Source organism: Neomonachus schauinslandi, chromosome 12, assembly GCF_002201575.2.
Source record: "Neomonachus schauinslandi chromosome 12, ASM220157v2, whole genome shotgun sequence".
NCBI lineage: Eukaryota > Metazoa > Chordata > Mammalia > Carnivora > Phocidae > Neomonachus > Neomonachus schauinslandi.
The window spans coordinates 82,443,763-82,471,048 of NC_058414.1; the positions used below are offsets into that span (position 1 = coordinate 82,443,763).

The following is a 27,286-nucleotide window of genomic DNA, read 5'->3' on the forward strand; positions in this document are numbered from 1 at the left end:
AGGGAAACGGGACTGGGGACCATTTATTGGGACAGGGAAGCCTGGAGGTGGTGCAAAGGAGGGGGTGTCTTGAGAAAAATGGTATGGTCCACCGTGTGGAACACCTTAGGGAGTCTAGCAGGTGGGGACACACAGGTGTCCCCTGGATTCAGGGACAGATCAGTCACTGGTGACCCTGAGGGGACAGGGCTGGACCACAGCTTGACTGAAGTGAGACTGAGGTAGATTGAGGAGGATGATTGGAGGAGGAAGAAGCAGAAGCTGATTCTGGAAGCAAGTTCGTGAAGGGGAGAAGCGATACAGGAGTAGAGCTGGCAGGGTGAGAGGGCTCAAGGGTGAGAGGGAAGCAATTTGTTTCCATTCTGAGAGCCCGGACTGGAGGGGTTAAACGTTGTGCAGGGTTTCTAAGGAAGTGGGTGGAGCCAGAATTAGCAGCCAGGAGCCTTGGCCCTGTGGGAGGAGGGATGGGCCCCTTTCTTAGCGGGAGGGGAGAAGGGGCAGGGCTGAGGTGGACGGTGCCAGGGTTTGTAAGTCTAGAGAGGAGGGAAGGGAATTCCCACACAACTTCTCTTCTGTCACTGAAGCAGGGGACAAGGTCAAATACTGGGGCTGCCGGCAAAATGGAGGGGCTGGCCCAGCGTATGCCTAAAATGGCTCAGAGAGCCTATTGTTAAGTTTCTAAGAATTCTGTGAGCCAGTTATTAAACACTGCTGTTATTAAAATTAAATTATAGTAAATCTGCACAAAAATGCTCAACTATTTTTTTTTATAAAGATGCAAAAGCAGGGCACCTGGGTGGCTCAGTCGGTTAAGTGTCTGCCTTCAGCTCAGGTCATGATCCCAGAGTCCCAGGATCGAGTCCCGCATCGGGCTCCCGGCTCAGCTGGGAGTCTGCTTCTCCCTCTGACCCTCCCCCCTCTCGTGCTTTCTCCCTCTCACTCTCTCTCTCTCTCTCTCAAATAAATAAATAAAATCTTTACCAAAAAAAAAAAGATGCGAAAGCACTTTGCTTTTTCAATGAGTGGTTGCAATTGGACCTCATCAGAATGAAAAGCTGTGGCTCTCTGAAAAACCCCATGGAGAGAATCAGAAGACAAGTTACAGACTGGGAGAAAATACTTGCAAACTATGTATCTGATGAAGGACCAGTATCTAAAATATATAAAGAAGTCTCAAAACTCTGCAGTGTAAAAAACAAACAATTCAGTTAGAAAAATGGGCAAAAGGCATGAGTGGGCATGTCACTGAAAAGGAGATACGGACGGCAAATAGCACATGAAAACATGCTCAAGATCGTTAGACATTTTGGGAAATGCAAGTTCAAACCACAATAAGATAACGTGGCACACCTACCAGCATGTCTGTTAAGGATGTGGAGGGACTGCATCACTCATACATTGCTTTTGGGAACCCAAAATGGTAAAGCCACTCTGGACAAGAGTATGGGGAGTTTCTTACAAAAGTAAACATGTGCGTACAGTCCGACCCAGCAGTTGTACTCTTGGGCATTTATCCCAGAGAAATGAAAACTTACATTCATACAAAAATCTGCATAGGAATGTTCATAGCAGCTTATAATAGTAAAAACCTAGAAACAACCCAGATGTCCTTCAGTGGGTGAATGGCGCATCCCTACCATGAAATGCTAACCGACAGGAAAAAGGAACAAACTCTTGATAAGTATGGCAACTTGGATCATACAGTATATGATCTTTTGGAATTGGATATTTTTTACTCAACATAATGCCCTGTGTGTGGCGGGGGGGGGGGAATCCAGTTCCAAAAGATATTGTACTCTGAGTCCATTTATTTCTTTTAATATTTTATTTATTTATTTGTCAGGGAGAGCACACAAGCAGGGGAAGCAACAGGCAGAAGGACAGGGAGAAGAGGCTCCCTGCTGAGCAAGGAGCCCCATGCAGGACTCGATCCCATGACACTGGGATCATGACCTGAGCCGAAGGCAGACACCCAACTGACTGAGCCACCCAGGTGTCCCTTTATGAGTCCATTTACAGAAACTCAAAATGACAGAACGATAGAAACAAAGAACAGATGAGTGGTTGCCAGGTGTCAGGGATGGAAAGAGGAAGAATGTGGGTCTCTTTGAAAGGACGACAGAAGCGATCCTTGTGGTAATGGAAGTGTTTTGTGTCTTGACTGTGTCAACATTAGTCTCCTGGCTGTGACATCGTACTATAGTTGTTCAACGTGTTGCCACTGGGGGAAGCTGGATAGAGGTACGGCTATCTGTCTGTATCATTACAACTCCATGTGAATTTACAATGATCTCAAAATAAAGGTTACTTTAAAAATACATGTAAGGGACGCCTGGGTGGCTCAGTCGGTTAAGCGTCTGCCTTTGGCTCAGGTCATGATCCCAGGGTCCTGGGATGGAGTCCCACGTCAGGCTCCCTGCTCAGCGGGGAGTCAGCTTCTCCCTCTGCTTGTGCTCTCTCTCTCTCTCCCTCTCTGACAAATAAATAAATGAAATCTTAAAAAAAAAAAAAAAAGAAGAAGAAGAAGAAGAATGGGCAAACACTGTAAATCAGGGCTTCCCTCAGCCCCGGGCCTGTTGTTAGAACCTCTGCCAACACACCACTGGGCCAGCCGGCTTGTTGGGGGTCTGAGCAAATGGAGTAGTCTTTCCAGGGCACAGAATCAAGAGTTGCCTGGAGACACAGGTCCTCAGATTGCTGGATGCTGCTGTGGGCTCAGCTGAGGGTGGAGACCACGACTTGAGGGTGGCCCAGGCTTCCTAGAACTATGGCAAGCTGCTGGCTGCATTTGGGGGGAGGGTTGGGGTTTTGCCAGGTGCCCGCTGGGGAAGGACAAGGAAGAGAGGGAGTCTAGGATATAGACGATCAGTGCTTGAAGCCGGAGCGTGGAACCTGAGCTGGGAAGGGACAGATGCTTAGGCAGCGGAGACTGGGTTGTGGGCGCGGTGGGGAGGTGTCTGTGAGCTGAGGAGCGGGTGTGTTACAGTGACTGAGCTGGTGAGCCGCAAGTGTGGGGGCTGTAGTCAGGGGGCACAAGCTTCGTGTGCACAGTCCTGGGGATGATCCACAGCCTAGACCCACTGGATTCCGGGGCACAGCATGGCCACGGGTACGGGCGGGAATGGAGGGCAGGGCCCTGGGGATGAAGGAGCCCAGGATGTGAGAGGCCAGGAGCTGGCCAGTGTTTCCAGGGATGGTGGCAGGTTTGGAGTGGAAGAAGGACTGGGAGAAGTAGGGCATATCCGGGAGGGAAGGCGGGAGGGAGAAAAGGACTAAGGGAGAAAAAAAGAAAAGTCTTCTTAGCAGAGGCAAGAAGGAGAAATTAGCGTGTAAAGCCAGAGGCTGTTTTGGAGCTCCATTTAATGATATTAAATGCCTCCATTTTAATCAAAAAGGCTGAAGGGCTGGGTTAAGAATCTCAATTACCCCAGGGGCCAGACTAAACTCCTGCCTTTGCAATTCTTAAATTGTCCTAAGAGTCTGAATCTATCAGATGCTTCAGAGTGTATCCCAAATCACAGGACAAACCGACACCAAGAAGATGAAAGTGTCGGGCAGTCCACGGGACCACCCTGCTAGCAGCTAATGGCAGCTCCCAGGCGTGAGTGGCTGCCTACTGGGCTAGTCTGAGGGAGGAGGCTTCAAAGGCAAAGGGGCATCAACCAGAAGGCAGGAGGCGGGACCAGATCTCAGCTGGCCAGGTCTGATTCCTCCAAGGACCCAAATGGGGACCCAGAAAAATCCGTGTTCACATCCCTAGGAGTGTAAGGACAGTGGGAAGTTTCCTCAAATTGCAGAAACCGTGTCTTTCTTACTCACATATGTATTTGTGCTCCCTAGCCCAGTGTCTGGCATATAGTAGGTTATAGGTGCTCGTAAGTGTTTATAGAATTAAACAGAATTTACTTGAAAAGAGAGAGAGAGAGTTTCAGTGGAACGGTTGGGGGCTTGTTATGTTTCCCTTCCAGCCAGATTTTAAGTTTAAGATAGGAGAGGGAAGGAAATATTAGCACAATTAACTCTCTGATGGTGGACTGCCAGCTCTCAGTGGAAGGTTTTCGTGCTGGTGGAAAAAAGGTGGCAAGAGCCTTCCCTTTGCTTCTCAAATTGTCCCAAGGGACACAGCTGTTCCAGGTCAGGTAGCCATGCTTGTGGTCACGGCTCTCCTCTGCAGCGAGTGAGTGCCAGGCACTGAGCTGAGCACTTTCCAAGGAGCCGATCCCGTGGAGGAGACCGTTGTTATGTCCACTATAACAGTCAGGACGCTTGGGTTCAACGAGGCCCCTGGCTGACTGGCCACGGGGTGGGTCTGGGCCACGAACCTCCTTCTGCCCTCCCAGCCTGAGCCCACAGCCGCCACCCCCAACCCCACAGACCCTGGGACTGAAGTCAGAGCAAGTAGCCCTCTCCTCACCAGCTCGGTGACCCCTTGGGACAGACACCTGCCCAGTGTGGTCCCAAAGCCTGATCCAAATCATGTTCTTGTTCCGTAGGTAGAGGCAGGGGACAGAAAAATCCAGACTCCACTTTGAAAAGAAGTTCAATTTGGGGGCAAGGGAGAGGTGGAAGGAGAAGGATAGGAAATGATTCAGAAACAGCTGAACTTTGAAAAACAGCAGAAAAATCTCTCGGGCGCTGCAGAAGAGTGCATTTTTCAATGAAGCTGTGCCAAGGGACTGAAAAATTGCTTATGAGCAGAGGACATGGGCCCAGGGAACAGTTGAACTGACAGGGCAGACAGAAGAACTGCTGGGAGGGCAGTTTGTCCAGAGGCAGAAAGGGAACTCGGAGCACATTCTTCATCACTGAATTCCAGGAGGTCACCAAATTCTGCAGCCGCTCAATAATATGACCGCTAAATAGGATAGATACCAAATACGAGGGCCACTGAGTATTATGGCCACTAAATACTGTAGTAACCGAGGCCTACACCTCAGACAGAAAATTCTGGTATTATTACTCCAACAGACCAGGCCTAAAGAAAACCAATAATGTTTGTAAAAAGAACAACAGTCTTGAGGCCGCTAAATTCACCTGCTGGCCCATTGTCTGGGTGGCCGCAGGAGAAGGGCATTAGATGGATGGCAGGTTGGGGCTGAGGGAGGGGAAAGGGGGAGAAGTATTATTTCACTTCCCTGTGAGGCCAGAGGCCTCTCTGTCCTTCCTGGGTCTAGGGCAGAGGCAGCAAAGCGTTATCTGAGTGTGAGTCCTAGAAGCCAGCTTGCTCTCACCAGCCTCAGGGCCAGAACTGGGCCAAGAGAAGACCTTGCCACAGCTCCCACCCCAATCTAGCTTGGGGGGCAGTGAAATTTCTTTCCGATTTGACTGGCGCTTTGGCATAGACAACCATATCTACTCTTATTCACTGATATGAGCCTGGGGACCAAGTAACATTAAAACTGCCCATGCATATTTTTGGTCAAGGTGAATGTTTGCAGCCGAGAGGTATTTGGCTTTGGTTTTGGTTTTTAACTTTTTTTTTTTTTTTTTTAAGTAATCTCTACACTCAATGTGGGGCTTGAGCCCACAACCCTGAGATCAAGAGTCACCTGCTCCACAAACTGAGCCAGCCAGGCACCCCCAGGTATTTGGTTTGTAACTGTGTTTGGGGATATGAAAAGGAGAGAGTGTGGGGTTCTGTTTTATTTAGATTTTATCTGTTGGCCTTTCTCCTGGGCAGCCAGGGAGTCCTGTGGCCTGTGGTCTTTCCCTGGCAGCTCATCCTGGCTACCCAGAGAGACTCCAGGAGGTGGAAGAAGCCTGGGCCTTGGTGTGGTGGCCACGGTCAAGGGTCTCTTGGGGAAACCGCCTGCAAGCAGAAGGGACCTTGGCAGGGCCTCCCTGGCTGCCTGTGGTTCTCCTACAGAGTCAGCATTACCCCCTGCCCCCCAGTCTCCAGGCCTCTCCCTGCTCTCCCCCAGCCTGCCCCAGGACGGCAGGACAGGGTGGTGTCCCCTCCCTGTGTCCCCAGGTGCTTTCACAGAGGGGACCTGGCAGCTCCTGGCAGTTGCCTCAGGCTGGGTGTGGAGAAGGACAGACAAGAGGTGGCGCAGACGGACCCAAGGCCCAGTGCTCATGTGCCTGCCTTTTCCCCCACATCCCTCCATTTAGTCTCACCCAGTGCTCCTGGGGTGGGTCACGGTTGTGGAGGCACCCAGAGGACCCCCCCAGCACCCCGGTCCCAGACAGAATTCCCGCCCTGCAGCAGCTTGATTCTCCCCTTAGGGGACTGCGGCCGCCCGCCCCGCTGAGGGTCCACAGGAAGAGGCCAGCCACGCGGTCATGGCCACGAGGTGCGGAGGCCCCACCAGCCCCCCTGAACTGAATCTTCTGGGCAGCGAAGAGATGCCATTATTTCCTGAGCCCTCAGGGTTGGCTTTCTTAAAGTCTTCTCCTTATCACAATGATTCATGTTCATTGTAGAAGGTATGAAAAGTGCAGAAAAATAGAAAGAAGTATAAAAACAATTACTCGTGGTCCATAACGCAGAAGCAAGTACTAGTAACAGTTCACCGCCTGTCTTCTCTGCTCGCCTCCTTCACGGAGCTTATTTCCCTTAACAGTAGGGGATAAGCTGTTCCCCAGGGTAGCAAACCCTTCAGGATGTTGTTTTAAAGGTTGTAGTGATGGTTACTTTATTTTGAGTCAACTTGGCTGGGCTCTGCCTGCAGCTCCCCCTGCTTGTGCTCTCTCTCTCTCTCTCTCTCAATAATAAAATTTAAATAAAAAATAAAATTTCAGAATGAAACTATTTTGGAATAAGTATGGTCTAATATGGAACATTATTAAAAATTGGCTTAAATTTCTAGATTATATTAATAACTGAAGGAATCTGAACACTACGGGGCACCTGGGTGGCTCAGTCGGTTAAGCTACTGCCTTCGACTCAGGTCATGATCCCAGGGTCCTGGGATCGAGTCCCACATCGGCCTCCCTGCAGGGAGCCTGTTTCTCCCTCTCCCTCTGCCTGCTGCTCCCCCTGCTTGTGCTCGCTCTCTCTCTCAAATAAAGGAATAAAAATCTTAAAAAAAAAAAAAAAGAAGAACAGTGTCTGGCTCAGCACTCAGAAAATGTTAGCTGCTATTATTATTATTAATTTTATTATCAGTATTATTTTTACTGGGTACCATGCTGGAAGCACAAAGAGGATTTAGACACTGCCTGCTTCCCAGGAGGTCACGGTCCACTTGAAGGAACAGACAACACAACACACGTGACAATATGGGGTAAGCAGTGAACCTTCAGGAAGGGTGCCCAGTCCAGCATGTGTGGTGGATGCTGAGGGTGGAGAGGAGAAAGGCTTCCAGAAAGAAGGGATTCCTGAGCTGAGAATCAGCTGGGAGAAGGAGGGAAAAGCAGGCATTCTGGAGAGAAGGCATGGGAAAGAGAAACAGCATGTGGAAGGCCAAAGCTGAAGGTCTGAGGTTTTAGTTAGAAGAACAGGAAAATTTGGTCACGTAAACAGGGACCCAATGAGGAAGAGCTCTTAGTACTTCGGATAAAGTTGACCCTTATCCTGCAGCTGATGGGGAGCTGTCATGAGGACAGAAGCAATGAAGAGGGTGACACGCATGTTAGGGAGATGACCCCAGCTAAGGCTGGCGCTGGAGACGACCAGTCCAGATGGCACCTGTCCGGGGTAAGGAGGGTCTGAGCTAATGCAGTGGTGGCGACGGGCAGATCGAGGAGAGACAGCTTCCAGAATGATGTAGGGGGTAACACTGGCGGAGCTTGGCAACGTGGCCTAGAAGTGAGGGTGGGGGAGGCGTCCCCGGCAACCCTGCGGTGCCTCGCTCGGATGATTTGGGGGGATCATGGTGCCACAGACTGGGACAGGTGATGGAGGAAAAGGAGTGTGCTGGAAGGTATTTCAGTTATTTCTATTCCTGCATTTCAAACCTGCCTAAAATGTGGCCTTAAGTAACAATTTATTATTTCTCATGATTCTGTCAGAGCTCAGCTGGGTAGTTCTGCTGCACCAGCTTCTCCTGGGCTCATTCACTGGGCTGCACCCAGCCTCTGACGGGACTGGAAGGTCCACAGTGTGACTCATCGTGCCCGGCACCTTGGCCTCTCTCCCTTCCCATGTGGCCGGCATTGGTCCCCTCCTGCCTTCAGACTCAGAATAGGACCCAGCAGAGCCGACGGTGAAGTTCCAGTCCTATTCTGAGTCTGAAGGCAGGAGGGGACCAATGCCTCAGCTCGAAGACAGTGAGGTAGAGAGAAAGAATTCTTTATGACTCAGACTTCTTGCTATTCATGCTTTCGACAGATTGGACAGGCCCACTCACACCGGGGAGGGAAATCTGCTTTCCTCAGTTTACTGACTCAAATGTTAACCTCACCCAGAAAACACCCTCACAGACACGCCCAGAATAATATTTAACCCAATATCTGGGCTCACGGTGCCTGAGTCAAGATGACACCTAAAGGGAAGCAGCACAGCCAACCAGCTCCCCTTCCAGAGGGAGGCATTTGTCTCCCTGCTGCGAGTGCTGGCTGCTCACAGCTGGTTCTCTCTCCAGGAACTGTCCTCCCCTGAAGTCACACCCTCTCAAAGTACAGCCCCCATCCAATGCCTGGAGGATGTGGGGGATACCAGAGCCCAGCCCCCTCACCCTTCTTTAGCTCAAGTCTGAAGGGCCATCCCAGCTGTAGATCTCCCCTTGGGCTCAGCTGATGACTCTGCTGTAACTATATCACCGTTCAGCTTCCTCTCCTGCCCAATCCTCTTCCCTCGCTCCCGTACAGATGCTTCTCCAAGTCCTCCCCCGCAACTAGACGCAGACCTCTGCTTCACAGCGTGTCTGCCGGCTGACCAAGGCAGAGGAGGAAGAGGCTGAGCTCTGACTGCACCACGCGGAGGTATAGAGAGCTTCGGGAATGGAACCAGAGCCTCCTGCCGCCAGCAGGATATTTGAGGCTGCAGCTGGAGGGAGAGGTCAAGGCCTATATGGTGTGGGTAGAAGGAGAGGACCAGGGGGCTGAGGTGAAAGCAAAGGAAACACGTGACCTAACCAATTCACTAATGTTAGTAACTTAGGTTGTCTCCAATTTTCATTGTTATGAATAAAAAACATCGCAATACACGTCTTGATAACTGAATTCTTTTGTCCACAGTTCTGATCATTTTTTTTTCCTAGCCCAGATTTGAGCAATGAAATCAGGAATTAAAGAATATAAGCATTCTTGAGGCTACCAGAATTATCCAAGGCCCCTATTCACGTTGTGTTTACACAGCATTCATTCTCCTGCAGCCAAACTCCTAAATTTATAAGAGACCTGATTTAAGGAAGGTCATTGATTCAGCCGGAGAGTTAATTATTCATTTGAATTGGTTTGTGCAAAAGGCTCCAGAGAGCCTACAAGAATAAATTGAAATGCTATTAGAACTAACAGGCGAATTTAATAAAGTGGCTGCATGCAAAATTCAATAGCTTCCTCATCAACTCGCAACAATCAATTAGAAAATAAAATGTGGGGGCTGCATGGGGGGCAGAGAGCATAATCACAACAGTAATAACAATAGCAAAATAGCCCGGGATTGACTTTACCAACAAATGTGGGAAATGGGAAAACTCTATCTTAAAACTTGGTGAACTTTCTAAAACACATGCCATAACGCGTTGGATGGAAAGGCGTTCCGAAATGGCACGAGCGAATGTGCCGTGGAGTGAACTTGGTGAGTGAACACCGTGCACTGGAAAGTCCAAGGGGGTTCATTGCTTTGTTGTTATTAAACATGCCACAGTTATTCTGAGGTTCACTCCTAGGCAAGAATGGCAAAGAAAAAATTTGAAGATGGATGAAGAGAAATTTTGCCTTATCAGATATTAAATATACAGTGGAGCTAACATTATGGAAATAGCGTAGCCCTGACTCAAGGATTGGCAGACACCCCTGTGGGTCATGCTCGCAAGCAGAAGTTCGTGCGCGAGAATCCAGTGGATTCCAGTCCTGCTGGAAGAGGCAGCAATAAGAGGCAGAGGGACAATCAGTGAACTATCTGGGGGGAAAATTATACCTTCTTTTCACACCACACATCCAAATCAGCAAATTCCAGTTGATGAAAGAGTTAGATGTTGTTACAGGTATAATTGTATCCCACGGGAAAAATAAAGAAATAAATAAATTATATATATTGAAATCCCAACCCCCAGCACCTCAGAATGTGACCTTCTTTGGAAATAGGGTCACTGTGTACGTAATTCATTAAGATAAGGTCATCCTAGAGGATGGTGGGCCCCTAATCCGATATGGCCGCTATCCTTAGACGAAGACAGCACAAGAGGACAGAAACAGAGATGGAAGTTACACCCTCCCACAAGCCAAGGAACCTGGAGGCTCCCAGGAGCTGGAAGAAGCAAGGAAGGATCATCCTTCCCTAGAGATTTAGAGCAAGCACAGCCTACTATCACCTGACTTCTAGCCTCCAGACCTTGAGACAATACATTTCCTTTTTTTTTTTTTTAAGTAGGCTTCATGCCCAAGCATGGAGCCCAACTCGGGGGGCCGAGCTCACAACCCTGAGATCAGGACCCAAGCTGAAATCAAGAGTTGGACACTCAACTGACTGAGACAGCCAGGCGCCCGAGACAATAAACCATCTAGTTTGGGGCACTTTGTTACAGCAGCGCAAGGAAACCAACACAAATGTATAAATTAGGACCATTAAAAAAATTCAAAGACAATACAGGTGAGGGGCGCTGGGGGGCCCAGTCGTTAAGCGTCTGCCTTAGGCTCAGGTCATGGTCGTAGGATCTTGGGATGGAGCCCCAGCGGGGAGTCTGCTTCTCCCTCTCCCTGCTCTTGCGCTCTCGCTCACTCTCTCTCTTTCCCTCTCAAGTTGATAATAAAATCTTTTTTATTTTTTATTTTTTTTAAAGATTTTATTTATTTATTTGACAGAGAGAGACACAGTGAAAGGGGGAACACAAGCAGGGGGAGTGGGAGAGAGAGAAGCAGGCTTCCCGCCTAGCAGGGAGCCCGATGCGGGGCTTGATCCCAGGACCCCGGGATCACGACCTGAGCCGAAGGCAGACACCCAACGACTGAGCCACCCAGGTGCCCCAATAAAATCTTTTTTAAAAAGTGACTTCGAAAAAGAAAATAAAGGTGAAAAATGTATATGCTTTCAAAAGCAGTAAGGACTTTATAAGCATAAAGGCAATGGAAAAAATCCAAAGGGAAAATCAATACCTTTTCTACATTAAAAAACTTAAACTTACATAAAAAAATATGTTTACTAAAACTAAAAGGTGAATAGTAAATTGGGAGATACAATTGCTACAAAATGACAAGTGGCCATTATTCTTAATCTATAAGAATCTAAAACCCCAATAGAAAATTGGGCAAAGAACACAGACATTTCACAGAATGGCCATGACTCTAAACATAAAAAATGTTTAACCTCATCAGTAATCAAATCCATGTCAATTAAAAGATGATACTTTTTGCCTTCCAAATTAATAATATTTTATATGATAATATACTTAATATCGATGAGTACAGTAAAAATTGCATCCCCTCCCATAATACTGTCCAAAGTATCCATTTCTAGTATTCAAAGTATAAAATTCTAAATTTTTTAGAATGCAATCTGATTCTGGGCATAGAGTTTTAAAAATCCGTACCCTTTGACCAAGTGATTCTCCTTCTAAAAATCTATCTTCAAGAAACAACCAAAATGCAGGCAAATATTTATCTACAAAGATGTTCATCACTGCGTAATTTATAATAGTGAGAAATCAGAAATAGGGTCAATATCCAAAGAGGGGAATCACTGCACAGCCATGTGTGCAAATTATACAGCCCTTAAAGGAGGTGATTTCAATTTAATTAATGACATGAATACATTCACAATAAAAATGTCAAACTAAAAAGCTCACTATTGTATGCATATTATAAACCAAATTTTATAAAACACACACATGCTTGCGGGGGGGGGGGAAGAGGTTAAAATAGGGGCGCCTGGGTGGCTCAGTTGTTAAGCCTCTGCCTTCGGCTCAGGTCATGATCCCAGGGTCCTGGGATCGAGCCCCACATCGGGCTCCTGCTCAGCGGGAGGCCTGCTTCTCCCTGTCCCACTCCCCCTGCTTGTGTTCCCTCTCTCGCTGTGTCTCTCTCTGTCAAAAAATAAATAAAAAATCTTTAGGGGTGCCTGGGTGGCTCAGTCGTTGAGCGGCTGCCTTCGGCTCAGGTCATGATCCCAGGGTCCTGGGATCGAGCCCCGCATCGGGCTCCCTGCTCGGCAGAAGCCTGCTTCTCCCTCTCCCACTCCCCCTGCTTGTGTTCCCTCTCTCGCTGTGTCTCTGTCAAATAAATAAATAAAAATCTTTAAAAAAAAAAAAAAAAAATCTTTAAAAAAAAAAAAAAGAGGTTAAAATAAGCCAGATTACCTTTTCTTCTGAACAGCATGATTTATGGATGGTTTTAATGTTTTTCTTATTGGGGTGAAATATATATGACATAAAATTTACCACTTTAACCATTTCTAAGTATACTATTCAGTGGCATTAAGTACATTCACAATGCCATGTAATCGTCACCTTCATCTATTTCCAGAGCTTTTTCTTCATTCCATGCTGAAACTCTATAACCGTGAAGCAGTAACTCCAACTCCCTGTCCGCCCAGCCCCTCCAACCTCCATTCTACCTTCTGTCTCTATGAGTTCGCCTATTCTAGGTACCTTATGTAAGTGGAATTATACAATATTTTTCTTTTGTGGCTTATTTCACTTAGTGCAACAGACTGAATGTTTATCTGTCCTCCCCTCACCCATTCATATATTGAAATCCTAATGCCCAAGGTGATGGCATTTGGAGGTGGGGCCTTTGGGCGGGAGTGGAGCCCTCGTGCATAGGATTCATGCTCTTATGAAAGAGAGCGCAGAGAGCATCATCACCCCGGTACCTATGAAGTTACAGTGACATGATGACCATCAGCGAGGAAGTGGGCTCTCACCAGACACGGAATCTGCAGATGTCATAGTCTTGGAGTTCCAGCCTGCAGAATGGTGAGAAATAAAGCTCTGTTGTTTATAAGCCACCCATTTGATGGTCTTTTGTTACTGCAGCCTGAATAGACCAAGACACTTGGCATAATACTTTTAAGATTCATCCATGTTGTGGCATGTATCAGAATATCCTTCCTTTTTATGGTTGATTAATTTTCTATTATATGTATACCACTATTATCCATTCATCCACTGATGGACATTTGGGTTGTTTTCCTTTTTAGGCTATTACGAGTAATGCCGCTGTTAACATTAGTGTACAAGTGTATGTTTGAGTTCCTGCTTTCAATTATTTGGGGTATGTACCTAAGGAGAGAAATTGCTAGATCATAGGATAAGTCTGTGTTTAACTTTTTGAGGAATGGTTGGTTTTAATTTTTAAAAATTTTCTTCTTCATTTTTCAGATTTTCTCTACTAAAAAGGTATTATTTTTATAATCAGAATAAAAAATGAACATATTTATTCTCAAGCATCTCCCATTGCTTTTCTTTTTTCTCTCTACACATAAAGCACTGCTTCCTTGGAGCCAAGCAAAAGATTGCTCAAATTTTCCCCTTAACTGAGAGCAAGGGCTGCACAAAATGACTATTTTAACATGCACCTGGGATTTGTTTTAATCAGGCATGGTAAGATGATAGACATGGAGACCATTGCCTGTATATTTTTCATTTTCTTGAGATATAATAGCCATATAACATACTGTAAGTTTAAGGTGTACAACATGATTTGATACACATATATATTGCAAAATGATTACCACAATCAGGTTAGTCCACACACCTACCGCCTCCTAGGTTGCCATGACAACTGCCTTTACAAGAATAGTTTATTGCTTACCATTCCCAAGAGGAGGGGGCCAGCCACGCCACACAGGGGAAGCACCAGGGCCATGCAGAAGGCTGAAAGGAACAAGGAGAAAGTGTGGGCACAAGCTTTCATTGTGATTTCCATGGGAAAGGCAAGGCAAGCCAGGGTGGACAGATTTAGGATTGGCTAATTTGAATAAAATTTCAGTGGGCTCCGGGCTAAAGCGGTGGCCCCTAGTTGTTGGGTACCTGGCCCAGGGGTGATTTTTAGGGCAGGGAGAATATTGACTTGATGTGAGAGAGGTAATAAAGGAGGTGGTTGGCATATGAAAGGAGTGCTCTCAGGCAAGGAGTTAACTACCCCTAAGAATTATCTAACCCTAGGAGGACCATCAAAGCCCCAAGATGTCAAAGCATCATAAAATACAGAAAATAAAAAACATGATTAATACAGTGATGTATGTGCAAGGTTTCTCTTTACAGCTGTTTGTCATAGCAAAGTTTGAAAGCCAATGAAAGTTCCATCAAAGAATGAGCTGGTTAAGTGACGGCACACTAACAGAATCAAATGCTATGATGCAGCCATGAAAAAGAATGGAACGATTTCCAAGAGATGCCACAAAAAGGAAAAACAAAACCTGGTGCAAACACCAAGTGGAATATTCTCCATTATATGTACCCAGGTGCTTGTACATGCAGAGAATATCTCTAGAAGGGCAACCAAGAAATTCTAATACTGGTGCCTCCAAGGCAAGGGAACTCAGTGGCTCAGGACCAAGGTTAGGAGGGATAGACATTCTATATCTTTTAATTTTGTTCCATGTGAATGTGTTGCCTATTTCAAAAGGAATTTATATATATATATATATATATATATTTTTTTTTTTTAAGAAAAGAAGAAAAAACAAAAGGCCAGAGGCCCTGTTATGTCTGTTATGGGTTGAATTGTGTCTCTCAGAAAAATACACTGAAGTCCTAAGCCTCGGTACCTGTGAATGTGACTTTCTCTGGAAATAGGGTCTTTGCAGATGTAGTCAAGTTACGATGGGGTCCTTAGGGTGGGCGCTAATCCAATACGACTGGTGTTCTTATAAGAAGAGAGAGATTTGGACACGGACACCCCCACGAAGGGGAACACAGACACGAGGAGAAGGCAGTCAAGTAATGCCGAGGCAGAGGTTGGAGGGACGCATCTTAGACCAAGGAACGTCAATGCCAGGGATTACCAGCAAATGTCAGAAGCTAGCAGAGGCAAAGAACAGAATCTCCCTCAGAAGGAACCAACCTTGCTAACACCTTGGACTTCTAGCCTCCAGAACTTCGAGACAATAAATTTCTGTAATTTTAAGACACCCAGCTTGTGGTGCTTTGTCATGGTAGCCTTAGGAAATTAATATAGGCCCCTCTCAACTTCCCCTAGAAGCCCAAGTTTCCTGGTTATAATGCTGGCAGATGCTTTGAAAGAAGCTCGAGGTGGAGGTGCAATCTCTGGTCATGAACCCTCAAGGACCATGCGTGCTCCTTCTGGCCAGAAGTTCTGGCCTCTGGGTTCTTCTCCGCTCCTCCTCCGAGGGCTCGGCGCAGAGCCGGGTGAGAACCTTGGATCAGACATCTGGGGGCAGATCGGGGCTTGCTTGGTTCCTAGAATGTGAGCTCCGAGCAGGCCGGAGCTGAATTCTGTCCCACGCCCTCCCCTGCAGCTCCTGCTGGAGCTCCTGGCAAAAGTTGGGACTCAGTGAACACTTGTGAAGTGAAGGCAGGCGTAGTCTATCTTGTGCCTCATTTGATCATTAAATCAGCACACTCCCGGCATCCGCCTCCTGACCTCGTGAGGATTAAAGCTGCTAATGCCCACAAAACCCTTAACAAGATGCCTGGACTATAACAAGAGCACGCTAAGAAGCAGTTATTAACACTGTGTTACATTTTGGCAAAGAGGCATGTTTCCTTATAGCAAAATTGGCAAGAAGGTTTCACCTCGCGTGCCAACTCCAGTTGTCGGCTGAGGTAGCCTAGACTGTTGTGTTGAAAAGATGCTGAGGTCAAGTCTGGGCTGGGTCACGATCAGTTAGCGAGGATTGCCAGGGGCGAAGGAGGCCGGGTGGTGGCCTGGGTGCCCCTGATCTGGCGTCTCCTCGCAGCGCTCCATCTCTCCCAATGGCAGAGCCAGCTCCTCACAGAGGTAACACACGGACACAAGACAGACGGGTCTCCCAGCGGTGTTGGAGGGAAGCAGCAAAGGCTGAGGAGGGCACGTTGCCCCGGGGACAGAGCCTCACCCCTGAGTCTGGGTCTCCCTGCAGAGGCCGCCGTGGGGCCAGTGCCCCGCTCCCAGCCTCAAGGACAGGGTGGGCTCCCTCAGCCCAGGCAGGGGGAGGGGGAAATTAGCCAGGCATCTGGTGGTGGCCAAACGCTTCTAGGACAGTCATCCTTTCTCCCCCTTCCTGTGAATTTACCCAGGACACCGGGTACAGAGGCATCACAGGCCCCCTCTTCCCATGTACCCCGGAAACCGCTGGCCCCGACCGAGGACTTCTCACTCCTCCACAAGGCTTTTCCATTTGGCGCGCTAACGGTCCTGCAAAGTGGGCTTTATGGCCTCCGCAGATGAGCAAAGACTGGAGGGCCTGAGTGATTTGTCCAAGGTCACCCTCTTGTCCCTCGGCCTTTGTCCCGTGTCACGGCAGCCTCCCGGAGAGATGGGCTGTGAGCGGGGCAGGGGGTGAGCTTCCCGTCGGGGAGGTGCGGCCCCACACTCTGTCCTGCCACCGGCACTGCTGGGGACACATCTGGCCCCGCCTGGCGCCTATCGTGCTTCGTGTCTTCCACAACTGGAATCTCTCGGGAAGAGCCTTTCCTTCTTTTGTCCCTCACCTGACTGGAGCAGCGCAGACCCTTCACTGCCTCCATGGGAAAGGACACTAGTCCCTTGTTAAAACCCTACATCGCCTAAATCTCACCGAGAGGCTCGAAACGCAGACGCCCTGTGGCAGGTTCCTGGGAGCCATGGGGGCCCTGCCCCTGAGAACATTTATGCTTCCTGGAAAGTTCAGGCACCCTGGCTCACCATGGGGGCCTTCCCCTGGCAATGGCTCTCACTGCATTCACTTAAGTGCCTGCTCTCTACCAAATACACCCTGGGAGCTGGGCAGACAGAGGGAAAGACACCCCACCCCACCCACCCCCCTGCAGCTGCACCCCAGCAGGGAGGACAGGCCCAGAAGTAGACTTTCAGCGGTGCCACTGAGGGATCCATAGGCGCTCTGGGTGTACAGAGGGGAGTGACTCAGCTAATTAGCCCAAGTCCGGGATGTATATTCCTAGCTGTGTGGAAATGCATGGGGTGCTTGGTGCAGGTGGTGAGTTTCCTGTCCCAGAGGGTCTGCAAGCAGAGGGCAGAGAGGGCCTACCTACACAGATTTCCCTTCTGTCGTCTTCATCCAGGCTCTGGGTGCAGGGATAGGGATGGGATAAGCATTTGCTCAATGGGATAATATAGCACACGCCTGACTAAGTGCTCGGGAACTGTTAGCTGCTATTATGAATTTTATATTTGAGTTTAAGGCAGCCATCCTCTTGTGGGGAGTAAGAGAACAGGAGACAAAGGGTTCTTCCCCTGCGGCAGCCACATCCACACACAGCTGGTCACAGGGCGGGAGACCCCGGCTGGCAGCTGTCCCCACAGACGGGGAGCAAGGGTGTGTGATTTCCTGAGCAGCCACTTCAATCCTAATGTCCCTTTAATAGTCCTTGTCAAACTGCCATGGCTCTCCCCAGAGACTTCCATGACTATGGAAAATAAATAGCCGTTATCTGACCTCCAGGGCAATGAAGATGTCTGCAGGATTCCAGGAAAGGCCATCCTCGAACCAAGTAGAGTCAACTCACCCTTTCGGAAATGCAAAGCCAAGGTAAGGAGGAAATCATAAAGTAAATGCACTCACTGCTCTAATTCTTTTCACCTATTTTGATGTATCTGAGTACATTTGGCTTCTGGAAGAAGAAGAGAGGGAGAGGGAGAGGGAGAGGGAGAGGGAGAGGGAGAGGGAGAGGGAGAGCAGCTACAAAAATCTGGGATGACTCCTTTTTTTGGCCCTGGGGAGAAAGGAGGTGTGAAGCAAAGGACTTAACTTTTCAGTTAATAATTTATCATCAAAACTTGGCATTACTGATTACATGAACGAAGTTTTAAACGGCCTTGCTGCCATCCAAAGAACGTGTGAGAATAAAGCATCCTTCTTTTTCTTACCACATAATTCGAAAAAGAGAAACCATTTTTTATCCTAAAAACATTTGATGTACCCGGCAAAAAGTGTTTTGAAATACAAGACAGTTCCTTAAATAGGCCCCAGAGACAGCTCTGGGCCAGGTCGGAGCCCTGCTCTGTTTCTAGCTCCGGGGGCCAGGGGATCTTAGCTGAGTCAGCCAGTTGCTGCCAGCTGTGAGGCGGTGGGAATGACTGCCCCTCGATGACCTCACCAGAACGATCGCCCCTCTGTGACCTCAGCCAGGATTGCTATGAAGCGCACCTGAGGTAAGGAGTAAGCAAGGCTCTGAGAAAGCAGGTGGCCCCGCAGAGCTGGCCCTCACGTGAGAAGAGCAGTGTTCACGCCCAGCGCCCCTCCCCCCGGTCAAGGTGGGGCGGGTCCTGATACCACTCTGCACCTGTCACAGCCGGACCGCGGGTCCTCAGGCAAGCGTCAGCAGCTTCTCCCACAACCAGGTTGCTCCCAGCCCCAACTGCCTCTGGGAAGGGTCAGGAGAAATGAGAGGAAGAAGAAGTTTTTGTGTTCTTTCTCCCACCAGGAGGAAAGCTTGAAGCCGGGAGAGGTTGGAGGACATTCCCACTCACCCCAAGTCTTGGCTGCCCTCTCCCACAGGTTGGGGGGGGTGGCTGAGGTTGATGGGCAGCCCCCAGCCTTGCCTTTGCCCACACTCCACGCCTGACACAATTAAAAAAACAAACTGAGTAGATTTGAAGATCTAATTGACTTTATTTAGCAATTCATGAATGGGCAGCGTCCCATCTAGCGGAGGACGCTTAAGTAGAGGGACTGCTGTGAGGAGCTGTACAAAATGGAAGGGTTTTCTAGAGGGAGGGTGGAGCAAGATAGTTATTAGCAAAAGAAGAGAAAGGAAAAGAAAAGAAAGGCAAAGTCACCTTCCCCTAGATTATCTCATCTTTGTTCGGGGGACAGAGGGGCCCTCGTGTGACAGATGACCTCCTTGGTGCTTATCAGAAAATTCCTGATTGACAGGCTAAGATTTACGTTTCTGGGGGAGACTGAAAAGGCAATTAAGTTAGACATTAAGCCCGGGTTTGGTGGCTTGGCCTAAGAGACACCATTTTCGGCCTGTGGTTTTCTTTTTAATGACCTAGAACCCATGGCTGTGGCCCTACCACTCTCGACAGCCACGGGCTTTTCTGGGCCACATCTGCAAGGATGTGGAGACACAGGACAGGGGAAGCCCATACTCCTTCAGGAAACTCTTTTGTGCCAGTGGGAAAACTGAGGACTGGCACGGGGCAGGCTATGTGGCCACAGAGACAGAGACACAGCCACGTCCTAAGCCCTGGGGCTGGGATCACAGGGAGCAAGTTCTTGCCATTGGTGGCTCAGTCCCCTTGAGGAGGCAAGCCCTAAAGAAATGACAAGTCAGCCACAGTTGTGTATGCTCTGTCAGTGGCTGCCACCTAGTAAGTGTCAGAGACTGAGGGAGGCATTGCAGTTCCCTGGTTTGGGCAGGGTCCCCAGGGAGAAATCCAGCGTGAATACCGGATAGCACACCAGTGGAAAGGTGTTCACTTTGGACAAGGAACTAGCACGGATAGACAAGAACAGTAAAAAGGACACAGGTGGTGTGTTCAAGGGACTGTGACTAGCTCTTTAGTATTCTATCACTTCGTATTTTGGGTCCCTTTCACATACCTCACTCAGGAAATGACTCTGTTGTCCTCCGTAAGCCCAGCTAAGCCCTGAAGCAGATGGCCTTCAGTGAGTTCAACAGAATGAAATGAACTCCTACTATGTGTAAATCATTGTCACGTCCTGCAGAGTATGTAGAAAAGCGTGAAATATAGTCCCTGCCCTCAAGGGCAGGAAGGATTTTCCTTTTGTCAAATGGCCAGTGACAGAGATTCAGGATGACTCTGCAGCAGTGAGGTCCTCTGTCTGATAAATGGCGGCAGGCTCTGGGCAGCACAGACAAGTCTAAGGAAAACCGGATTAGCCATCTATCAAGACGCTCCATTTGTGGGTGGTCCAAAGGTATTCTGGTGACTCTGCAGTTTTCTTGTCAGAATTAGTTACCAGGCTCAGTCTCGTGTCTTCCATATTCCTCCCAGTGTATTCCTTCTCAAGCACAGGAGCCTGTCCACAGCCGAACGCCCGTTCATAATCAGAAGCCAAAGTAATTGCAGAGATACCTATAACTCATCCACGGCTGGGCCACTGAAGAGCACCCCAATCAATGAGCAGTCTCAGACTCTGCAATCAATCCTGGTAAGGAAGAGGCATCAGAACAAGAACTAGAGAACCAACATAAGACAACACCTGTGGGTAACTTCTAAATCGGTCAACCGTGGACAAAGGAAGGCTGAAAATCTTTACCTGGCCTGAGAGAAACAAAGCAAGCTCCTCCCGGCCCTGGAAGCACCAGTTAGGGCTGAGTGGGAGAAAGCACAGGTGAGCGTCATCTGAAACAAACTGAAATACCAATTTATCTTGGGCATCCTCACAGTCTGATGATGGAGCTACTGCCATGATGGAGCGGAGAAGTTTCAGGAACTTGCCAAGTTGCGTGGGTAGAACTGCTACTTCTAGGACAGAATTGGCAGATGCCTGTCAATCACGCCTCAAAAAGTGAGTCACGGGGATATAAAGCAGAGAACCAGCTCCTTGGTCAATCAGAGGGCATAAGACTGAAGATTCTGGGTGGTCAGCACTCGCTCTGGCATAGTTGACCTCCTGCTTCCTCAGATGACTGAAGGCCAAATACATGGTGAGAAGGGGATCTATGGCGCCCTGAAGTTCTGGGCTCTGAATGCTTCACTGGAAAAATTCCTTTCAAGGCAAAAACAGACCACAAGATGTTTGGAAGTATTTTGAAAAATGAGTTCACATTCAGCCATAAAAAAGAATGAAGTCTTGCCATTTGCAACAACATGGATGGATCTAGAGAGTATTATAAATAAGTCAGTCAGAGAAAGACAAATACCTTATGATTTCACTCATATGTAAATTTAAGAAACAAAACAAATGAGCAAAGGAAAAAAGAGAGACAAACCAAGAAACAGACGCTTAACTATAGAGAACAATCTGCTGGTTACCAGAGGGGAGGTGGGGGGGGATGGGTGAAACAGGTGATGGGGATTAAGGAGTGCACTGGTCGTGATGAGCACCAGGTGATGTATGTAATTGTTGAATCGCTATATTGCACACCTGAAACGAATATAACACTATGTTAGCTATACTGGAAATAAAATGAAAAACTTAAGAGAATGAATTCACATGTCCTGTCACAGAAGTTTACAGAAGACAGCTGAAACATGATGCTTGTTGCAAGCTAACCCTTAAAGGAAGGGACTAAAGCTCCCGGATCAGAGCAGATTCCTCAAAACTACCAAGTAGCCGCCCAAAAAGCAAAGAAATACCACACAATCTTAAGACCGTTTATTTAAGGGGCACCTGGGTGGCTCAGTCGGTTAAGCGACTACCTTCGGCTCAGGTCATGATCCTAGGGTCCTGGGATTGAGCCCTGCATCAGGCTCCCTGCTCTGCGGGGAGCTTGCTTCTCCCCCTCCCACTCCCCCTGCTTGTGTTCCCTCTCTCGCTGTGTCTCTCTCTATCAAATAAATAAATAAAATCTTAAAAAAAAAAAAAAAAAGACTATTTAAAAGAAAGATTTCTGAGCCAGGCTACTGTAACCAAGCAGGAAGATGCTACTGAAACTTAAGTTTGACTGAAGGCATGCGGTCTTGGATGTTAACAAAATGTTATTGTTGTTTTTTGACTAAGCAGTCTGTACCTCTACCTTCATGTTTAGCTCAGAAAATTCCATTTCATGAAACTTTAGGCTCTGAAGTGAAGAAGTGAGCACAACTCTCATGCAGTAATACTGCCAAGGCAAAGATAACGCACTGTAAGGTGTCCCGAAGGACAATACCATATAAGGAAGTGGGTTGTTGAGAACGTGGATGACTGGTCCGCATATCACTTTTTAAAAGAACTGAGCACTAACTTTGCAAGGTTGCGAAAGCTATCAGAAGAAGCATCTGGATCTAAGAGAATATGGCAAAGCTATCTGAATGAACACCAATTTTTATCTATTCTAAATGTTAAGACATATTTTTGAATGTTAATTCATAGATATTTGTATACCCCAAAAAAGTATCTGGTGAGCAGAGCTGGCCAAGAGAAAACAGATTAGCTAACAGGCAGATGGTGGAGTCAGTCTGTGTATACCTTAATAAAGTATCTTGCTCCCTCCACAGTGTACAGACCTTCCTAGGACAGATGTGTGGCCAAGCTATTTCAAGAACGTTTCAAACTCCCCAAGTCATACTGTCTCAAGAGAACTCTGGAGATACAGCCCCCGTCCTTTGGTTCTCACCCAAGAAAGGCTTTTAAGTATTTTCAGGGTCTCTCCTTTATCCATTTTTAAACCAATTCAGGGCATTTTTGAGCATTCATTGGTTCTCCCAAGATACTGCAACAGCCATATCCCTAGGGTTGCAACGGTTCTCAAGAAAGCATCATTTAAGGGCGTCTGGGTGGCTCAGTTGGTTACGCAACTGCCTTCGGCTCAGGTCATGATCCTGGAGATCCCGGATCTAGTCCCGCATCGGGCTCCCTGCTCATCAGGGAGTCTGCTGCTCCCTCTGACCCTGCCCCTCTCTCGTGTGTTCTCTCTCTCTCAAATAAATAAATAAAATCTTTAAAAAAAAAAAAAGCATCATTTATTATAGCACCAGGTTGGACTAGACAGAGTCAAGAACTTTGGACTATATTTCCAACTCTTTCTCTGACCCACTGAGTATTGTTTCTTCCTTTGCCCATTTTTTTTTTTCATTCAAAAAACATTTACTCCTTGCCTACTATGTGCCAGGTTCAATTCTAGGTGCTGTGTCTCCAGGACCAAGGAGAGATCAAGTTCCTCTCACAAAGCAAACATTCTAACGAGGGGAACAAACAAATAATTCCAGATAGACTGAGTGCTAGGAAGAAAATAAGCACAGTAACAGGATTCAGTGATGGGGACAGGACAGAGAGGAGGGGAAGAAGAGCCCTACTTTAGCCAGAGGTCCAGGAGGGGTGACAGCTCGGTGGAGATCTGAGTGATAAGCGAAAGATCTGAGGGAAAAGTTCTCCAGGCGAAGGGAACAAACACAAAGGTTCTGAGGTGGTAGAGTCAAAGGAACTGAAGGAAGGGCTGGGAAGCCAAAAATGAAAGAAAGGGAGAGAAGGATAGAGACAAGCAGGAGAGGTGGCAGGGGCTGGAGAACCGAGGGCACTGCCTGTTGCAGGAGCTACACCATCTCAACTCTGGGGCGGACTTCAGGAGGACCAAGTAGCTGCAGGCCACTGCACAGAGAATGATGACGTCTGCTTTAGAATGGGACCTCAGGGACTAGGGTGAAGACATAAAGCCCATCTTCAGGTCATCCTGGGGCCAAACATTACTCAGCTGACCAAACCTTATGGCCTCCTCTAGCCCAATCCCTTGGTACTGGAACCCCCTGGCACTATCCGGGACTTAGTCTATTTGGTCTGTTCTAGAGATGGGACTCATGCCCCTCTGACAGCTACACTGAAGTTCTTCCAAAATCTGATTCCTTGTGACTTCTACTCATCTGCCTCCATATATCCTTCTGGGCTCTACCAACAGCTAATAACATTCCAAGAATTCCCTTCTCAGGCAAGTCAGACCAGTTTCTTTCAGTTACTCATCTGACTTTCTAAACTTTTTAACTTTTTATTATGGAAAATTTCAAATGTCCACAAAAGCAGAGAGAACAGTATAATACATCTGCATTTACCTACGACCAGATTCAACAACAATCAACTCATGACCGATTGTGTTTCCATCTCTCTTTCTGATTTCCTTCACCAACTTGGTCATTACATTTGTCTCATAGATGTGGTGTGGCCAACCCGGGGTATTAGCAGCTGACTCTCTGGAGACATCCCGTTTCTACTACTACAGCTAACTGTCCTATTACATGTGTGGCAGCCATACTGTTGCTTCATAATGTGAATTCAATCAACTCAAACTCTCCAACCGGAATTTATGCAGTAGGGCTTTTGAACCCCAGTGAAGGAATTTATGTTTGCTTCCAGTGATTTTCACCTTATCAGATTCAGCCCATTCCTTCACGCTACCGTAATCTTTTTTGGATCTTGACTCTCTAATATTTATTCACCATCCCTCCCAGCTTTTGTGATACCTCTAAAATTTTGGGAAATAGAGTCATCTCTATCCTCTTTGAGTTTAAAAGATTATGGATTAGAATGAATGAATTAGAAAAACAGTAGAGCCAAAATGGATCAGAGGAAACTTTGGTTCAATTCCTTACTCTACAGATGAGAAAACTAAGGCTCAGAGAGTCTGTGTCTGGTTCAAGGCCACCCATTAGGTAAGGCAGGATGAGCTAGAGCCTAGGCCTCATGCTCACCGCTCCCTCGACCAACTCCTACCTCTGTTAAGTCCCGAGGAAAGAAAAGGTGGGTCATCACCAGCCAGGCTAGTGACAGTGGGCCACTGCAAACTGATTTCTAGTCAACTGCCCAGAATAACCTACTTATCTGACAAATAATTATCAGGTGTTGCTCTCTGCCAGGCCCCACTGCTCTCAATGACTTTCCCAGTCTCTCCCACTCTCAGAGATTAGGTTGGAAATCATTTTTCTCCATTCTTACTTAATTCCTGCATTATTTAGAACTATGTAACTGAATCAGGGTTAGGAATATCAATGTTCATAAATAATAAAGGATTCACATCTATTAGAAATGAGAAATAGTTTGTTATTCAAAAAGCCAAAAAATAGCTCATTTAGAGGAGACACTTAACAAAATATACATCTTAAAAATTCAGTCCTCAAGAATCCTTTTTACAACTGTTTCCATTTGAGAAACAAAGGATTAAATGGGCAATAATTACAGATACAATTCACACAATAACTTGGATAATACACAATAAGCATCGTGATGTTTTTCTGAGATTTCTCTCTGTGGTTCACTAATCACGCACTGGGGAGGGCCCAAAGTTCAAATGTGCACAGCCCAGGGGGTCTCCCAACAAAGTGGCAGTGCCCTGGGGAGGAAGGGGGGTGTCCTTCCCTCAGAGAATAACATTAGGGGGAGGAGGGAGACCTGGGAGCTTGACAAAGAATCCAGCTTCTTATCCAGTCTGCTGCCACCATCAACTGTCAAACCATTTGCTCCTCTTTGCAAGAGGTACTCCTTTAGAAGGTCCCAGTAATTTCTGCTTATATTGTTCGACCAGCTGATTGAAGCGGATTTCGGTCTTATTTCCCTTAGCTTTTTTCCCAGGGGCCTATAAATGAAAGGTAAGGAAAAACAAGATCAATTTTCAAGCACTGAATGTCACCTTACCTTCATGCCACCCAAGAGAGAATATAAGAAATCTTGTCGGCCACAGGAGGTGGACATTCAGAGAGTGACCCTTAGAAAAACCCAAAATGAACCATCCATTGGCAGAAACCAGACCAGGAATGCCTAAGAGAAGGGCCCCACTAAAACACTGTGCAGATGCTTCAGAGCTCTCACTCTCAAATGCTTCTGCAAGAACCTTCTCGCAGATGAGTCAACCCAGAGTTCGCACCTTCTTGCTGGCCCTTTCCCTCAAGGAGAATCCTGCTTATGGGATTTCAGAGAGAGAGCTCTGTAAGATAGTACGGTATGGGTCAGACTTCCCAGAGGCACAGATTCCTTGAGTAGGAGAAGCTAATGCTTCTTTTACCCTTGAAACTTAAAGGAAAGGGACAAGAGAAGGGGAAAAGAAATCTTAACCTCAAATGTTCAAGAATGTAGAACCACAATTTTCTACTAAAAGGAACTAGGGCTGCTTGGAAAAATGGCTAATGCCAGGACCAGGAAAGAAATATGTAAGATGAGCTGGGACATCTGGTTGTACCAGAAAGCAAAGACACCACCAAAGGCAAGGCATATCAGAAGGACTCAGGAGCCAACCTGAAGGGCCTTCTGCTGGCCTAAATGGGACAAGAATAATAACTGCATTTGATTGCAACATATCAGGTATATAAAAACTCAGGAATCTGGGGTGCCTGGGTGGCTCAGTCGTTAAGGGTCTGCCTTCAGCTCAGGTTATGATCCCGGGGTCCTGGGATCGAGCCCCGCATCAGGCTCCCTGCTCGGCAGGAAGTCTGCTTCTCCCTCTCCCACTCCCACTCCCCCTGCTTGTGTTCCTGCTCTCGCTGTCTCTCTGTCAAATAAATAAATAAAATCTTAAAAAGAAAACAACAACTCAGGAATCTGTAATACTAAAAAGATCTTGTTGGTCACCATAGGAGGTTGGTAGGGCACCAACTCGTTACTCTGAAAACTGAAAAAGAGAAATTAAATCAAGCATTTATCCTGCCTTTCCTATACATATGGTATTTCATGGTAACCATATAGTTGACAAGGGAAGATTTTTTTCTCTAGAATTCTACCAAAATAATGCAAAAGAACTGAAAAACAAACAAACAAACCCAAAAACAAAACGCTAAAAAATCACCATTCTGCACCCCATATTGAAATCATGGATCTAGACAGTAATCATCAATGGGTGCTAAAACCATTAGGTGAGAGACTGATGGGAACTTCACAAATGGAAGAGAGGAGGACAATCTCTAAGCCTATAGATCTACTAATCAACCTGAGCATCAGCTAAACATGGGGTAACCAGACGTTATGTGCCTTAGGATGCTGATGCGACAGAAAGCCCAGCACCACTCATGAAATACTCTTGCCAAGAAACCTGAACTTGAGGGGCACGTGGCTGGCTCAGTCGGTGGAGCATACGACTCTTGATCTCGGGGTTATGAGTTCAAGCCCCACACTGAGTATAGAGATGATTTAAAAATAAATAAAATCTGTACAAAAAGAAAAAGAAAACTGGACTTGAATCTAATCAAGCCTGTACATCTAACTACCAGTTTATAGACAATACCAGGCATCACAGGACAGGCGAAATGCCACAAGGCAGCAAGCAGCTAAACTCAAAATGTAATACATTCTAAAGGGCAAATAACTCAGTTTCTCCAACAAATTATCAGCATGGAAAAAAGGGGGCTGATGAGGAAGACTGAATTATTATAGGAAAAAAAAGATTTAAGAGATATAAAAACCAAATGTAATGTGTGGACTCTGTCTGGATCTTAATCTGTACTAACCAACTACAAAAGAATATTTTTGAGGTAACTGGGGACATTTTAATAC

The 27,286-nt window shown here is 47.1% G+C and overlaps 1 protein-coding gene across 2 annotated transcripts in view; it reads right to left on the reverse strand.

Annotated features, from left to right (window-relative positions):
• Nucleotides 1-24,799: 24,799 nt before the first annotated feature.
• The window catches only part of RBM28 (RNA binding motif protein 28), a 30,548-nt gene continuing 28,061 nt past the window's right edge, over nt 24,800-27,286 (reverse strand). For both annotated transcript variants that reach the window (XM_044920060.1, XM_021699356.1), the window contains one exon: nt 24,800-25,379. In XM_044920060.1, coding sequence (XP_044775995.1) covers nt 25,245-25,379 — 135 coding nt within the window. In that variant the 3' untranslated portion in view covers nt 24,800-25,244. The remainder of the gene's footprint in view (nt 25,380-27,286) is intronic.